Genomic DNA, 17,920 nt, shown 5'->3' with positions numbered 1-17,920 from the left:
GCTTTTATTGGCAGAGAGGTTTGGAACTCTCTTTCTTATTGGTCTATTAACTAATCACCTCACCAGGCAGGCCAAAACTACATCCCACCAAAACAGGCTGAAATGTCAGGTGGTCTTTTCAAACTGCTCTTACACTAAAAGGGCATTATCATAATTTTCCCAATTTCACAGTATTATTCCAACCTCATAGTGTGGAAATACATATAAAACACAGAGAAATCAAATGTTTGATTGCAATGTATCAAATGTATTTACAGCATTGCTCTACTTTAGGGTAAGGACATGGTGTATTATTGTCTCATGGAGGTGGTTTGTCCTGTAACTGATCCATGTATTGGTTATCCATTGGTCAGGGTGACCAGAGGATCAAACTGTCAGCAAGGTTGTAGAAAATCAAAGGGAGACAGGTCCAGCTGTCCTTAGGTCAATACTTCACACTTTATTAAGCACTGCATAAAGGATCTGTGTGTTTTCTTAAAGGGCTTTTATAAAGGGTCCTCTTGGTGACTTCAATTTAGTAAATCTATGTGATTGCTTTTTTACTTTAACGTTACAGTAGATGACACCCGTGCAAAAAAGTAAACTATCAGTAAAAACTATCAGTAACTTTGAAACTCTAATTGCATCAGTTTCTATCTTGACTTGATTTCTATGACAGTTACCCTCCCAGGACCCATATGGAGACCCTGAGTGATATGAAGTGCTAGCACTGCTGCTAACACACTCAGCTACTATTTATCCTAATCAGTGACATCCGTATACCCGGGATTGTGTTCAAATGAACCCCTACCTCGCCCCAGAAATCGCACATTTACCGGGACCCCATTTGTCATGGGTAAATTGAGGGTCACTACACTTCGCCTGTATCCTCTAGTGGGGATCCGGGACATGCATCATAATGTTAGGAGAGAATGACTGGCAAAGAGTAGCTGTCATACATTTGTCAGTGGGAAGGGAACATTATTTGCTAATTTCCCAAGCTGGGAAGTGACAGGGTGCTTCATCTTCAGACCTTTGGTGACCAGCTTGGTTTCTGGGCTATTAGTACAAGTCAAGTGTTTTATTTTTTTCCTCCCTTTAAGGCTGACTGTAACGAGAACCATTTATCCGACCTCACAGAGGGCTGCTATTTAACACACTGGGTCTGGGTGAAGGATTTTGGATGATGCTGCTGATGATGCCCCATACAGTGAGCGTCTCTTGCCAGATTTGGGTTGAGGCTAGACATCCTTGGAGGCTGATGAATCACAAAGTTTTCTTGTCAAGGTGACAGTATCGACTCCACTGCACCAGAATCGGACAACATGGGTATAAGGTAGTCATTCATCAACATAAGGACAAAGGGGTCATGGGGGATTCACTCAATACTGTTAGAGACCAAGAAATGTCAGTCTGGTAGGGGATGGAAACGGAAGGTGTTAATACTGTATCTATTCTGCAAGTAGTAATGCTATCCTATACCACTTGCAAAACTCACGATTATGAACATTTATTTTGAGGGTTAATATTTACCGTGAGGATCATCAAGATCCTATGCATTCTAAATGTAATGCTGTGCATATTGATGTGTACCTTGACTGACCACTTTATCCTCACTCAGCTGGGCAGAGATACAAAGAGATCTTCAAATCTCAAATGAAACCCTTTGCCCCACTGCAAGCAGAAATTCTTGGCTCTTGACAACAACAAAAAAATGCAGTTCAGTACAAATGGACTCCTTTATCAAAGCACATCAGTCCAGGCCTTGTGCTGTTCAGTCTGTGTATCGGGCCTAACCCTACAGCTCCCCTCCGCCCTTCAGCCCAGACGCTCTTTGAAGTTCCGGATTTGGCGCAGATCAGATACAGAGCTTCCTCACGATTTCCTCCCCTGCAGGGCAGGGTTTGGTAGCAGCTAGTCAGGGATGGGGTGTGGCCTAGACACACTATAAGATATGCTGTAATCAAGACATTCACAGAGGTATGTAAACAGATCTGTTTAAGAGGGTCTTTCAATGGGATCTCTTTTAGTGTAAGGGCGTAGTGCACCGTAATATAAATGTTCTATGAATAGCGACCTATAGCTCACATCCCAGTACCTGTCTCCCAGTCTGTCTTTCTCATTACATGCCTGGTATTCAGCTCTAGCTCTTCCGGAGTGACTGAGACACTTGTCACCTACTTAGACAGGCTCAGGCAGAAAGCCTTTGTGAGCGTGTGCAGATAGCGTCAAGGATTGAGGAGGAAGGTCCTTTCGTCCAATTAGAGGGTTGACGTGACACACACTCTACCACTCCCCACTGTCAAGCAGTTTGTCAGGTAGACTTTGAGGAGTGCACAATGACATTATATATTTCACATAGTGGAATAATTAAGAGACCTGGGAAATTCAGCTATGGAAAATTGATTGAAATAAGTGACAGCTTTTTAGCCATTGCACAGTATCAGTACAGGGGTGTTTCTCTATAAGAATGAAAGGACTATACATTTATTTGGATTTAATTGTATTTAATTGGCACCACTTGATGTTCAACTGTATTATTACGTGTGTTTGGTAATGGTACGCCATAAGGGTAGTCCCCACTAAGGCACAGTATTAGTCTGTGCAGCAAAAAAAGATAGATGGGAAGGAAGGAGGCTCTTGATAGATGAGGATCTCTCCTCCCTCTCCTCCGTGCCCCATTTTCACTATGTTCCACACCCAACGGCCTTTAAAAGAACTCCCATCCCCCTATTCCCCATCCCCTTTCTCCCCCTAGCCCTACCTCCACCGCCTGTGATTGAAATTCATCGGCAAGTTTATTGAGAAATGAATGAGAGAGGCTGCATGGTATTGACTTTGAGAGGAAAACACAACTCATCTTGAATGAGGGGGAAAATGCGGACGTAATTTAGCTGTCATCGATTGGGCCCCGTCCATGTATTGATCTTCATTTTACAATATGAATTTGCGCCTGCAATCAGCTGTGAGGTGAGGCCATTTGATTTCAGTTGGACGGTAATGTGTGAAAGTCCCCCTCTACGTCCTTAGAGGAGTGGGACACTCACTTTAGATGTCATTGAAGGGAAGAGGAGAGGGGTTTTCACCCATTTCCAATACAGAGATAAAGGGAATTTCGAAGCTATGATAATTGTGAACTGATACAGTAAACCACTCCCATTTAACCTGTGTTAATTACATTTGATCTGTTGCAGAAGCAATATCTGGTGGAATTGTAACTTGTTTTTTTCCCGTTGTCTGTATCGGATCAAAGTTCATGAGATTTCAATGAACATTGATTTCTCTCTATTGATTAATCTTAACTACAGATCTTTTGAAGTTTGAATTTTCTGATCAACCTGAGACTGGAGATGGAATCACTCAGCGATAGCTTGGATTGGATGGAAAGAACATGGTCAGTGGTAAATGCACTGCTTTGGTTTGCGTGGGTTTGCCGTGAGTTACGATTGGTTGGTTTGGTCTGATGGTGGGTTCTGCCTGCATGCTTCTTTTAGATCTGTCTCCACAGCGGACATCGATATTGCTGAACATCAGGACCTCTATATGTCTCCCAGGGTGCGTTCATGTTGTCCCTGCAGCTTCATGTTGTCACCTGTTTCCATTCATCCATTTACTTTCAATAACCCCTGAGTGACACTGGCCTTTTTCCCTCCCTGCTTGACGCTATTGACGTCAGTGAGAGGATGTCATTTCCTGTGGTGATAACGATACTATGTGTGACCCATATCGGTGCTGCATTTTTAAGATGATCTCAGGTGCCCATGAGGCTTGAGTTGGACACTCTCACAAGTTCAAAATCACTGACACTTGAATGAACTTCACCCCGTTCTGTTTATCTGCTCCCCTTCCAACTCCCTCTCCACCTCAGTATAATTTGTGTTAGGGGAAAGAAAAAAATGCTCAATGGTGTAGGAGGAGTGGAGATAAGCTCCAAGCAGTTAAGTATAATTAGCGAAAGTAATAGCTGGCAAATGGCAACAAGGCTAGTTTTTATCTCCTGCTTGTTTTTATCTCCTGGAAAGATAGATTTATCATAATAACCAATAATGGCTGGCAGGAATGCTAGCACTCTGTGCACGCTTCCATTCAAGCCTTCAGACTTAAGAAGGAACCATTTCCCTTCACTTTACTGCTTTGCTCAAACATTTCCCTCTGCTACTGCCTGTTACTGCAGGCAAATACAATACATGACTTCAGTACACTGCCACATACTGAGAGCATGCAGGCGTATTGTCATGTAAGCATTTTCATCTGCCAACGACCGCCATGTTACATTGTTCCTCTAGAGCGGTTACTCATGTCCTATTTCTAGAGGACACGGAGAAGGAGTAGTAGACCGTGCTCTGACGCCTGTTCGGCTGTCCACTCTGCATTTTAAGCAAAGACACTGGGCTTGGAGCCTTCTGGAGTGAATGTGTTAGGAGCATGAACGGATGTGTACATCCCAGGGAGAGGAATTCCATTGAAATCCTGCCGCAGATTGTGTGTGTGTGTGTGTGTGTGTGTGTGTGGTGCTTGAAATGAGAATTGATATGGCCACAGCTGCACACCAAGTCTAGGCATTCCATTTTTTTGTTGTTCTGAAATATGACCGTTTACTCAGTAGAGTGAGGAAATGACTGAGATATTCATAAAACATTCCACTCATCTTGCATTCAAAGAATGAACTCTGCTGGTATTTAAAAACATGTTTTATCATGTGCATCCTATTCAAAAAGAGACGGAAATGCTGCTCCTTCAGCTGTCAGCTATACATCAAATAAAACTGTGAAATGATTGACATTATTCTATTTGATTTACGTTGTTACATTCTAAATGTTTTATTATAAATTCCAAACAGTGATAGCGCCTCATAAAGTGATGAGGAAATTATTAAGTTGGAGTATTTGAACTAAACAAGTCAAGTGATTCAAGCTGAATTACTTGTTCAGAAGAACAGAGGAGAACATGTTATTCGTCTATATCATTCACTCTTTATTCCTGGGGAAGTATACAAATTCAATCATATTAAATTACTGAAATAAAGTTTCCAAACAGTTTGATTCCAATGAATGAACTCTGCTGTGCATCTATTTTTTAATCATGCTCAGAGCTAAAGTGACCGTAATTTTGCTCCTTCAGCTGTCAAATTAAAAATGATTTAGCATTACTTTGTTTAATTATGTGGATTACAGGATAAACATTTTGTTCTAAACAATTTACAAAACAATTATAGCTTCTCATAAGTGAGGAGAAAAATGGTATGTTTAAGTAGTTGAGCAAGTGAAATGTTTCTAGCTGAACTTCAAGTAGTTTAGAAGAGAAAATGCTGTTAGTCTATCATTCACTCTTTCTCCTCTCACTTTCTTTATTCTCTCTTTTTATTCCTGGCGAAATATTCAAATGCAGCCCCTGCCTTACCTCGCTGTGTCTCTTTCTCTCTAATTATCAATGAGGTCAGTAAGCAAAATGGGTAAGAAGCCAGAAGATCAATACAAATTATCCCTGAGCAAACCAGTGCTGACAGTTTGAATTGCAGCATATGTTTACCCAAAATCAGGCAATTTATCTTCATATCAGCCGAGTAATGCAGCAGGGGTGAGAGGTCAGACAATCTCTCCACCTCATAATTACCCGCCTCTAAAACAGGAAAGTGGTATTGATTGGCCGCGGGCCGGGAAGCGGGCGTGACTGGAACGTGCCAGTGCCTTCCCCCTCCCCAGCCAGACTCCCCACCCAGAACAGGATTTATGGGATGTGTGTGGAGGGTTTCATGTTTCCTCACTGTGGCTGAGAACCTTCACGGGGGGCCAGCTCCCCTTCCTACACTCCTCCCGCCCTTCTCTCCTCCTTAGCTACCTCTCACAACAGTGCACTGCGCTGGTAAAATATGGAGATGAAGCTCATGTTGGCATTTATGTTGACAGTCCAAGGGCATCGTAGAGTTCAGAGCTACAATATGTAGGGTTAGAACAAGGTGGCGGGGAGAGATGAGGAAGTGAAGGTAGGATATAACGTTTGGAGGTGTTTGAGGGAGTATAGTAACACTGTCCTCAAGTTTGATTGTTAAGCAAGGGGTGAGAGGTCAGACAATCTCTCCACCTCATAATTACCCGCCTCTACAGTTGTGTCCAGTTGTCCTTTGGGTGGTGGATTTTTTAAAATTATACACACAGGTCAACTGTTGAGCGTTAAAACCCCAGCAGTGTTGCAGTTCTTGACACAAACCGATGCGCCTGGCACCTACAACCATACCCCGGTTCAAAGGCACTTAAATCTTTTGTCTTGCCCATTCACCCTCTCAATGGCACACGTACACGATCCATGTCTCAATTGTCTCAAGGCTTAAGAATCCTTCTTTAACCGGTCTCCTTCATCTCCACTGATTGAAGTGGATTTAACAAGTGACAGCTATGATCCCTTATTGATTTCACCTGGATTCCCCTGGTCAGTCTATGTTATAGAAAGAGCAGGCTTTCATAATGTTTTGTACACTCAGTGTGCGTCGTCATCAGCCCTTATAGGATTATTGACAGTGTCTGTGTCTGTCTCTGTGTGTACACGGTCCAACTACAGAACTGTCAACTCATCAACTGACAGCACCGTTTAGCACGAACGCAAGTCTCCATCAGCTGTCAACGTCATTTGCATGAAATCGATAGCAGATGGGGGTCTGTGCCACCAATTTCATTATGCAGGGTTGTTGCAAAGATCATCTCCATGATAGATGAGATGGTGACACGTCGACATGCACTTCTCATGGCCCAGAGTTGCACCCAATCACAGTACCATGAGACATGCTTTAATCCTCTTCTTAAAGAGCAAGAGAGAAAGAGACATCTTGTTTCCTATCTTTGGTATTTGATGCTCACTTTCTAGGTCCCCTTTACCCCTTAGAAAGTCATTTTGTGTTTTCAAACAGAAGTTATAGAGAATTCAAAAAATATGTTTAATGTGTATGCCATATCCAAATGCAAAAAAATGTGTGCAGTGCATTCTGTTTTTCAAACTATTTCAGGCTGCGTTACTTCAGGATAATTGTAAATGTAAATACTTCCAAAATACACATCACATACTGCTGCTTTATTACCCGGGTCTTGTGGTGTAGCTTCTGTATCTATACCCAGCATGCCCGGCAGCGGTGTTGTGTGTAGTGTGTTGTATATTGTGTGTGTCTGTGTAGTGTGTAGTTTGTAGTGTAGGACAGGAGAGCGTGATGTATCACCCTGCGAGAGCCTACTGACAGCCTGTGATGATGGATGGCCTGATTATGGAGTGCTTTTTACACATACACAATTTACATCACACTGAGCAGCGGGGTCTGGCAGGGCTGCAACACACACACCTGAACGTGTCTTGTGGTGTGTAGTGTGTTGTGTATTGTGTGTGTGTTTGTGTAGTGTGTAGTTTGTAGTGTCTTGCGGTGTGTACATGTAGATGGGGGAAAGAAATAACAAAAGACAGATGGCAAAATCATGACGTTCCCTCACAAAGAAAATGGCCTTCCCTCATGTTCTGAAGCCGACCTTTGGTGTTCCAGGATGCATGATAAGATGTCAAATCAGATTTCCAGGAGTGTATGTTGTGTGTCATGTGGTGCGTTTGATTGTTGGGAGTTCACTTTATGTGGATCAGCCTGAAAACGTCACCCTGGCATGTTTTTGCAAAACAATTAAATGTCACAGTAGCTGACGTTTTTCTCAATACATTGCAGTCAAAGGGAATATATGAGTGTCACAGTAGTTGATGTTTTTCCCAATACATTACAGTCAATGGGAAAAGATGAGAGTCACAGTGTTGACATTTTTCTCAGTACATTGCCATCAATGTGAAATGATGAGTGTCACAGGGCTGACATTTTTCTCAATACATTGCAGTCAATGGGAAAAGCTGAGTGTCACATGGTTGACATATTTCTCTGTACATTGCAGTCAATGGGAAAAGATGAGTGTCACAGGAGTGATGTTTATGTCAATACATAGCAACCAATGGTAAAAATTAAGCATCAACCAATTGAATCTTATGCCAATAAATTGTAGTCAATGCAAAAGGATGAGTATCACAGGGTTGACGTTTATATCCATATAGTGAAGTCAATGGGAAAAGATGAGTGTCACAGGGGTGATGCCCAAGAGAATAAATTGCATTCAATGGGGGAAGATTAACATCACAATATGGACACATAGAGAAAGGCATCACAGACACTCCCTCCCTCCTTCTGTATCTTCTATCTCTTTCTCTGCACTCTCTACATATTATCTTTCTCTCGTTCCCCCTCGCTCCATTCTATCTTATTCCTTCTTTCCCTCCTCCCTCTAATCGATTTCTCTCCCTCTACCTTCTGTCTCTCCCTCCTGTCTCTCCCACCTCCACTTTCCCAATTCCACAGACAGGATATTGAAGTATAGATATGTATTGGGGCATAACTCAGTACATCGCATTCAAAACAAAAAAGTTGGTGAAAGAGCTGCAATGGGTAAATTGGTGACAGACAGACAGACAGACAGACAGACAGACAGACAGACAGACAGACAGACAGACAGACAGACAGACAGACAGACAGACAGACAGACAGACAGACAGACAGACAGACAGACAGACAGACAGACAGACAGACAGACAGACATCCACTCACAGACAGACGGACACAAACAGAGAGAGAGATATGTAAACTCACAGACAGGCAGAGAGATAGGCAGGCAGGCAGGCAGACAAACTCTAAACTCAACCCTAAACTTAACCCTAACCATAGCTTCATGACCACATCCCAGCTCAACCCTAACCATAGCCATAACTCCAACCCTAGACCTCTACATCTTGGCACAGCTCTTGGAGTTAGGGTTGATTGATTTCGACAGAAGGGCTGAGCCAAGACAAGGAGATGAAGTGAGGGTTAAGGTTAGGGTTATGGTTAGGGTCAGGGTTAGAGTTAGAGTTAGGGTTGAGCCGGGAGTTCATATTAAGCTAAGGTAAGGATTAGGGTTAGGGTTGAGGCTAGGTTTCAGTTTGAGCCAGGATATGGACCTGAAGCTAGAGTTAGGGTTACGGTTAGGGTTGACCTGGGAGTGAACATGAAGCTAGGGGTTAGGGTTAGGGCCTAGACATAACCCTAACGTTAACCGGCAAGTGGGGGGTGGGGGGGGGGTAACAGATAGTTTTGCTCTAGGACCCCCAGACTCATCTGAAGGTATATATGGAGACTGTTAATTGCCAAAAATAAGGGATAATTATTTTTTTGCTCCTGATCTTATATCTCGCAGATATAGGACAGACACTTCAGAAAAAGTTTTTCTGGGGGAGAATATCTGTTGTTCAATTGAATGAATCTGTTATTCAATGCCTTTGTATGGGCTAATAGCAGTGAAGCCTTTTCTTTTAATATATTTTGGGGGGAATACTTCAAGGTGTCTTCAAATTCTAAATCATATAGCTAAATGATAGTTGGTATGACCTTAAAACAATTCCATATATCTTAGGTAAATCCATCCCCCAAAAATGTTTTGATTGATTAGAAATTTGAAACTGTTTGTGCCTGTCTGTCTGTCTGTGTCTGTCTGTGTCTGCCTGTCTTTGGGAGAAAAGAGGGAGAGAGGAGGAAGAGGCAGAGAGAGAGGAGAGAGGAGGCAGATGTAGGGAAAGAAGGACTGAAAGAGAATGGAAGGGGGAGGAGAGACAGTGAAGGGAGAGATTGAGGGAGGGGAGAGAGGGAAAGGGTGAAGGAGGGAGGGAGAGAACAAGGAAGGAGGGGAGAGAGAGTCAACAGACTGACAGAGGTGGGAGAGAGAGGTGGAGAAAGTGTGGAGAGGAGGGAGAGGCAGGGAAAGAGGAGGGAGAGAGAATGGAGGGGGGAGGGAAAGAGAGATGGGGAGAGTGAGGGAATGGGAGAGAGAGAGAGAGAAAGAGAAAGAGAAGGTGAAGGAAGGATAGGGAGAAAGATTTGAGAGAGAGATCCTGAAGAGCCATATCTCCTGAAGAGACATATGGCTGAAGAGCCATAAGGGAAAGAAGGAGGCAGAGATAATGGAAGGGGGAGAGGGAGAGGGAGGTGAAAGAAGGGGGAGGGAGAGATAAGAGAAATGGGGGGTAAATAGGAGGTAGAGAGTGAGAGAGAGACAAACATTAGATAAACAAGAAAAACATCAACCCTGTGACACTCATCTTTTCCCATTGACTGCAATGTACTGAGAAAAACATCAACCCTGTGACACTCATCTTTTCCCATGGACGGCAATGTATTGAGAAAAACATCAGCTACTGTGACATTTGACCTTTTTGCAAAAACGTGCCAGAATGACATTTTCCTATGATATCATGTTGGTAGTGGACACTGCACAGCCCTGTACCATTGATCAGTAGCCTGTACTAGTGTGTGTGTGTGTGTGTCTGCCGGCGCCAGTGCCTTCCTGGTCTGTGTGTCAGTGGCGCTGGCTGTATGTGTGGCGTTAGCCTTCATGTTCTCTCGTGTTCAGCAGGTTGAGCAAGCCTTGCTGCGTTAATGCCAAAATTACATGCTGAGTAATGAGTGATGGGCCAAATTACTGGCTGAACAATGAATAGAGGCAGGCAGCTCTTATTAGTCTCCACAGAAAGCCATTGATTTATGAGGCACTGCCACGCTCGTCTGAGTTACTCTGCTGAAAATGATATCTACATTGAGAAGTGATGTTCTCTATTAAGTCGTTCCTTCTCCTCCCCTCCCTCCTACCTTCCCCTTGGCCTACGGGTGTACATGATTGTTTAGAATCAGCGAGAGCTGTAAGGAAGCCTTAAATTACCCATTATGACTGTCAGACATAAAACGCCTTAGTCTTACCAAAGTCTGACTTATGATTCATTTACTTTGTGCCTCTGATTCATAGCCCAATATGGCTCGCTGCTCCAGATTACTATTTGAGGGTTGGGTGAGATTGATCGCTCTGTGTGATCCGCTGCAGTATTTCAGCAGAGCAGCGGGGTGGTATAGTAGGTGCAGCGCTGGAGTGACAGCAACTCACGCTAGATCAATTTCTGGACTTTCACAGATTATTAAAGCTCGGTTAGATTAACACACACCACCATGTCATTTGCTCTCAATATTCCCATGAAGATAAAAAGAGCTGGGCCCTGTGAGAGATATGCAACCTGCTCTAGACTGATGTACTGCATCATGTCATCATGGCTATTTTGCTAACTGAGTATTTGACTGGATGCAGGGGGTTCGTGACACTTGTGAGTTTTCATGCTATCTTTTGTCATTGGTTTACATGCTAGCTGTTGACATTGGTTTACAGAGCTGTTATCTCACTTCACTTAACATTGTCTAACAATTGGGATTTTTTTTTTGGTCAGCCCTCAATGAGCCAACCATCGACTATGGGTTCCAGAGGCTGCAGAAGGTCATCCCCAGGCACCCGGGTGACCCTGAGAGGTTACCAAAGGTCAGTGTTACGTCTCATCTTCACAGAAATTGACATTACAACACCTTGTAGACACAACAAACAACACCATACACACACCACAGCTGCTAACCCAACAACATTATCAAAGACCAAGAATCAAAACAACATCAAAAGAAGATCAAACTTTTTAACCAAACAGAAATACAGTACACACACACACTGGTTTGGGAATGTAGTTGTTTAGTGAGAGGAGAGAGAGGGAGGCAGGCGTGTGGTAAACTTTCTGTGTGGCAAAATAGCTCAATCAGACGTCTTTCCTCTCCAGTAGTCTGTGGAGATGGTAATCTCCTGGTCGTCTGGGCCGTCATTACCCCACTCATGTTTTCCTTAGATTCTCCACAGCTCCATTTGGTTTAATCTGTTGTTTACATGACTCTACACTCGTAAACCCCCCCAGTCTTAGTGTGGCTAATAAGGCCAGAACGACACGTTATTATGCGTTAGGTCTCACTGTTTTCTTTAGAACTCAGTAAAGGAGTTGAAAGGCTCTTGATTCCCACATGCTTGTGACACATATCCGGTAGCCTGCCATTTTGGCATTTTTCAACATGAAAACAAAGCCACATATTTCAGCCATTCTTTAATTCCTTAGTATTTCTATTTCCTCTGATAAGATCTATTATTGGGCTCGTCTGATTGCGACCCTGCTAATTTCCATTTGGTATAACTGGCATTCCATATGCGTCAAATGTAATATTATGACTGTTTAGTTTGCACAGACTCCCTTGGCACGCAGTAAATTGGTGACCACCTCAGAGTTTTAATAATACCATAAAGCCTTTTAAGACCTTATCTATTAAAGCCCAGCATGCAACACTGCAATATCATTAACGTCCAACGGACAATTTAATAAAGACCAGGCTCTGTGGTGTAGTATGGACGACTGGGCCAAGTCAATAGGAAGATATACGACATCGCAGCCAGCAGTCTCTGGTGCACTATATGAAGTGTTTCAATTAGAGTTTGGTCCCCGTGGAGACTCAAAACAACACCTGGACATGAAATGTAACTCTAATTTCAACAGTACATTTGTAAGGCCAAAGGAAGGGTTCACCTAGCTTTTATGGCTGCAAGTCTCCCTGCCCTGGGTCTCTCTGTCTTCACACACTCAATTTAGTCAGTACATCTCCGTAGAATTTGCAATTTGAACATAACAAGGAATATTGTGATCCATACTTTTATTACAGCATCCTTTTTTTCTTCTTGGAGAACAAAATACGTTTTGGCGATAAAACACATTTTGACTCCATCTGAGATGAGTTTCCTCAGTGTGCTTACTTAATATAGCAGGGTCTCCCCCCAGCCCTCACATGGCCCAATCTCAGAGTGAGATGAAACCCTGCACTTCCAATAAATAATATAAATATTTGATTTGCTCTCTAATGGACCCAAATATGGGGTTCAGGGGGCCATGTAAATGATTCTACAGAGTGATTCATCATTGTTAAGCTTGCCATCTGAGGATCGCCTCGAGGGGTCAACAGCACACTCCCAATATACAAGCCTCAGGGTGGATGGCATGCACATTTGGAACAAGAAGGGAGACGGCGTGAAGAGAACAGCCATTACGGGCTGCAGGTGAGGCGTAAAGACTCTATAAAAAGGAGATAAACCTGGAGGAGGCGAAGTATGCATTAGCAGAAAGGCAAATCGACACCGGGCCCCCCTCCCTCAATGACTTCACCCTCCAGTTGATAATATTACGACGCTATTGATTTCCACCATCCTTTTCCCCAGGACCAGTAAGACACGTGGTAATTGTGAGGAGACAGAAAGCCAATATGGGCGTGCTCATGGATTGCAAGGGATGCACGCTAATATTGTTGCTACACTGAGAAAAAGGGGGGGAAGCGTGCTCTGATTGAAGATTACCTCGTAATTTTAAGACAACATTGCAGATGACAAACTGACCCTATGGGAGGAGCAGCGATATAAAAATCCAATGCAGAGTCCAGAGTGAATATGAAAGTAATAAGTGTGAGCAGTCAAGTGATGCGAAAGGAGATTGCTTTGCGGGCATGGCGTTAAGTGAACAGAGACTTCGGAATTCACCCTCCTTTTTAAGATCTTGTTATAAAACAATTTTCGATTCATCATATGAAGAAGACAATTTATAATACCATTTTGTGCCCTGTGGCAGTAATGGACAAATAGACTGGATGTCACACTATACCACACTCAATTTCTCCTTTCTTCTGTAACAAATTAGATTAATTACTAAATTAAAAGCAGAAAAGCAATATTGTTTTATTAATAAGCTGATTGCATTCGCTTCTCTCTTTGTTTTCCAAAGTAAACACAAACCTATTCTTTTCCAATTCTTTGTGTAATCCACAAGCAGAAAACAAATATTACAAATCTGTTCATGCCAAGCAATTACCAATGTTTTTAAATGAATGTCTATTCTACATCTAATGGCCCTATCCTTCTGAATGTATTCAGGCTAGAGCTAGAACGCTAATTGCCTTACATTTTTATAATGATATTAACACTCAAAGCTACATAACCTGGGCCCCATTTTATTAACTGTGAAAACATCAATAGAAATACACAATCCTTGCTAATCTAGCATGTGGAGAATCACGTGTTTTACACAAGTTTTAAGCTACCATGTAAAACAAGGAATACCAGAAAAGCTGTCATGCCTTGGTCACAAAACAACGAAGATCATCTATGGGCTTTAATTGTTTTCAATTTAACATGGTGCTCTGATATGTCTGTCTCCATGACAAGAATGGCAATTACATTATATATCCAGATTTACATGGAAATGCCCCCAGAACACCATTCGGTGCTAATCGTATTCACAGCGTGAGCCGATATGCGTGAAAGTGTCTAGTCGGAAAACAAAACAAACTCTGTGGTTGATTGGATACCACACTTCCCATCATCCTGGGATGTGACTAGGCCACCACTTAAGCATAGCCCTGCGAGTGAGCTTGGTTAGTTAAGACGCCACGCGGTAAACGACAGATTAAGGATGAGAGGCAATATCGTTTTCTCTCTCTTTTTTCCAAGCTGTCCTTATGTCGCTGCTGCAAAGCACCATATGGACGAGGATGGAGAGGAGGTTTTCGGGGGAATGAAACATGCCGCTTGCGAACATGACAGTCTTAATTGCTTGAATTGTTGTTTGAAATTGAGAGGCATGTAGAAGATCTTGAAATATGATAGAATAGATTATTGGTAATTATTAACTGCAGGAAGAAGAAAAGAAAATACACTTTGTCTCACTCAGTGAGCGAGAGAGGAATCTGTTCGGCCTGATGAGAACACATAAAGACAGCTGGTCCTCTCATTTAGTGTACCTGCCTCACGACAACCATAATTCTTTATTTCTATGCAAACTAGATGCATGCACCGTTGAGCATACACACCAATTTCAGAGGTAAATGCCCATTTTAAAGAGAGCCACCCATGCGTTAACTTGGTGGATTATGCTATATGTTTCTATAAGAGCATGGCACATGCTAGAAGTGGCTTCTACTGCGATTCATCTTGATAAATCAAGGACTTCAGGAAGATATGGCTCCTCAGGATGAAAGGAGGCCCACACACGCTACATACACGCTACATACACGCTCCATACACGCTCCATACACGCTCCTTACACGCTGCCTTGGAAACACAGGCCAAGTCTTGGAGGCCGCTGTTTGAAGGCGCGATGGCTGTGTTTACATTCATTTACGGCAGCTGCCGTCTTAATCCCGGATTGCTATTGCCAAGTGATGGAACACTTCACACAAATTACTGAGGCCCGCGAAGGAAAACACGCAATGTGGGAAGAAAACAAGCTCAATCTGAGATGTTTCTAGTGACAGATTTCCATCACTTTTAACCTGGGTTCTGACGGAAAGTCAACAAATTGCTGCAATACAGCAGGTGCCAGTAAACACACATTTAAATAAAACCCCACATCAATATCTCAAGCTTTTTTCTTGTGAGAATAAAAGCTTCTAAATAGAGTAGGTGGTTCTCCAAACATATTGCTTGGAGCATCACACTAAACAAAGCACTGTGGTGCTCCATGAAGGATCTCATTAAGTGCTCAATTCAAAGAGCAGATAAAAGCACACTAACAAGCCAACCTATTCTGAAGTAGAGCAGGGAACAGGATCCAAGGCCAACTCATTCTCAGTGTTAAGAGCCAAAGCAACATGGCTAATCCTTACTGTGAAGCAGGGGCAAGCATGCAAACATGGATAAGACTACATCCCATGCATCCATGTCCCAGAGGCACAAGCACCCAGCTCTCGCTGAATGGGAAGTCATTTGTGAAGTCCTTTACAACAGCCAGTCAAGGAGGTTAATTGAAAAATTCCTTAATGTCATTACGGCAGAACTAGATTAACCCAAGCTAATTCACTTAATTGTTCTGAAGAAAGGAGACTCCAGTGCTGAACTCTTGTGCAAACGCGAGCCCAGAATTAGAGGGTGAGGTGTTGTTTTTAAGGCCTAGGGTGGTTTAATTAAGAGATGGGACATTATTCTTGTTCCCAGTGGTTCTGAGGAGAGAGGAATTGGTGGCCTAATGCAATGTTGGTGCCTCTCAATACAGGGCCACATTTACTTGCCCACCAAATATAGACCTCTTGTTGTTACATTACATGTCATGGTGCTTGTTGAACCGTGTGAAGAAGTGTCATATTAATCTTTGACCTGTCATCAGCATTTCAATAATGTATGTCTTTCCTCTTTTATTTTATCAGGAGGTATTGCTGAAGAGAGCAGCTGACCTTGTTGAAGCACTGTATGGAATGCCCCACAATAACCAGGTATGCAGACCGACACACACACACACACACACATCTTACAGGACATATCAAACGAAGCCATCATAATGGATGACTGAGGACGAAAGAGTAGCTCAGTAACTCAAACTTCTACCTCCGTGTTCACAGGAGATCATTCTGAAGAGGGCAGCGGACATAGCGGAGGCCCTGTACAGCGTTCCCCGTAACCACAACCAGATCCCTTCCCTCGCCAACACAGCCTCCCACGGCATGATGGGAGTCAACTCCTTCAGCAGCCAGCTAGCCGTCAACGTGTCCGAGTCACAGGGAAACGACCAGGGTAGGTGGAAATAATGCTTAGGGGTCAAGAGTCTTTCACCGTCAATTAAAGAATGAATGAATCCTATAGACCTCTAATCACCCTGTCCTCCTCTTATTCCTATTCGGTAGGCTACAGCCGGAACACCAGCAGTGCGTCTCCACGAGGGTACATCACCAGCAGCACTCCACAGCAGTCCAGCTACAACACCGTCAGTAACAGTATGAATGGCTACGGGAACTCTGGCATGTCCAACCTGGGAGTGCCCAGCTCCCCTGGGTTCCTCAATGGATCCTCTGCCAACTCTCCATATGGAAGTGAGTAGAGCTGCCATTCAGGAGGGAGCAAAGTTACACAAGGTTCAGGTAGAAATGTATTGTGTAGGGCAGATATACTTGTCTGTCAGGTAGAGAATCGAAATCATGTTAGCTCTATTCTTTACATTTCCATCGGCAATGTTCTGAGCTTTTCACCTCACTGAATACAGCCCAGTTTAGTCCGATAGCATGTTCTTACCCCCCACCCCCCCACCCCCTCCCATATCTTGTCTGCAGTTAAACAAAAGAGCGCCTTCGCCCCTGTGGTCCGACCCCAGGCCTCCCCACCCCCTTCCTGCACCAGCGCAAATGGCAACGGACTGCAAGGTGAGCCCCCCTCACCCCCTCATCCCTTCCCTTCGGACTACTGGGCAGATACCGCGGCTCATGCCTCTGTCCGGTTTGGTGAGGGACTAATCATTACAAATATGCATTTTAACAGGCTACAATTTATTATTTACACCTTTGAGTTTACATTCAAATACACAAGCAAGCATGAGGGCGCACACATGTACTGTACACACTCACACAAGCAAACACTCACACGCACATGAAGAAATGCATCCACGCAAGCAGGCATGCAAACACACCGCACACAACCCATCCAGTACAGCAAATTACATAGTCCGAGGCCTAAGAAAACCGCCTTCCCAGAATTGTTTTAGTAATTATGTTTATTAGGTTTTGTGCGTGTGTCATGACCAACATGATTGCTTTGAAAACAAGCTTAGCTGTAGCCTGTGCCCCAAGATTAATAACATTGAGCTTAATGAAGTGGGAAATTAAAGTTCATCTTGCTACACGATCATACTTATTAATACATGTTGTGCAGAAATTAATGAGCAATGCCTTGCCATCATCTGTGCTGGCAAACTTAAAAGCATTCCAACCATGACACTACAAATACACTGAGAGCAGTGCAATGATTTTTCATCCTGGCACTTCACTAGCCACATAATTGTTCAGAATGTGTGAAATACTGAGTATATCAAGTCTCTGAATAAGGTAGAGTTGCTAATGATATCCTAGCAGATTGTCTGGGTAAAATAATCGAAACTACCTTTGATCTCTGTCTAATCTCATGGATAATGATTTTGAAATGGGACTAGTGTAGTGCATGTGGAAATAGAAGTGTAATGTAGTGGCTCCATCCTC

The 17,920-nt window shown here is 43.2% G+C and overlaps 1 protein-coding gene across 8 annotated transcripts in view; it reads left to right on the top strand.

Moving 5' to 3' along the window:
- Positions 1–17,920, top strand: part of LOC109898858 (transcription factor COE3) — a 72,208-nt gene that overhangs the window by 52,061 nt on the left and 2,227 nt on the right. For 4 of the 8 annotated variants that reach the window (XM_031835691.1, XM_031835693.1, XM_020493919.2 and 1 more), the window contains exons 11-15: positions 11,287–11,375; positions 16,106–16,171; positions 16,298–16,469; positions 16,580–16,765; positions 17,003–17,092. In XM_031835691.1, coding sequence (XP_031691551.1) covers positions 11,287–11,375; positions 16,106–16,171; positions 16,298–16,469; positions 16,580–16,765; positions 17,003–17,092 — 603 coding nt within the window. Of the gene's footprint in view, positions 1–11,286; positions 11,376–16,105; positions 16,172–16,297; positions 16,470–16,579; positions 16,766–17,002; positions 17,171–17,920 lie in introns of all 8 variants that reach the window. The other 4 variants (XM_031835686.1, XM_031835690.1, XM_031835688.1 and 1 more) reach the window with 1 other exon arrangement.

This window comes from Oncorhynchus kisutch, linkage group LG11 (genome assembly GCF_002021735.2).
Source record: "Oncorhynchus kisutch isolate 150728-3 linkage group LG11, Okis_V2, whole genome shotgun sequence".
Taxonomy (NCBI): domain Eukaryota; kingdom Metazoa; phylum Chordata; class Actinopteri; order Salmoniformes; family Salmonidae; genus Oncorhynchus; species Oncorhynchus kisutch.
Note: the sequence above shows the minus strand (reverse complement) of the source record. Positions and strands in the feature narration are given on the sequence as shown.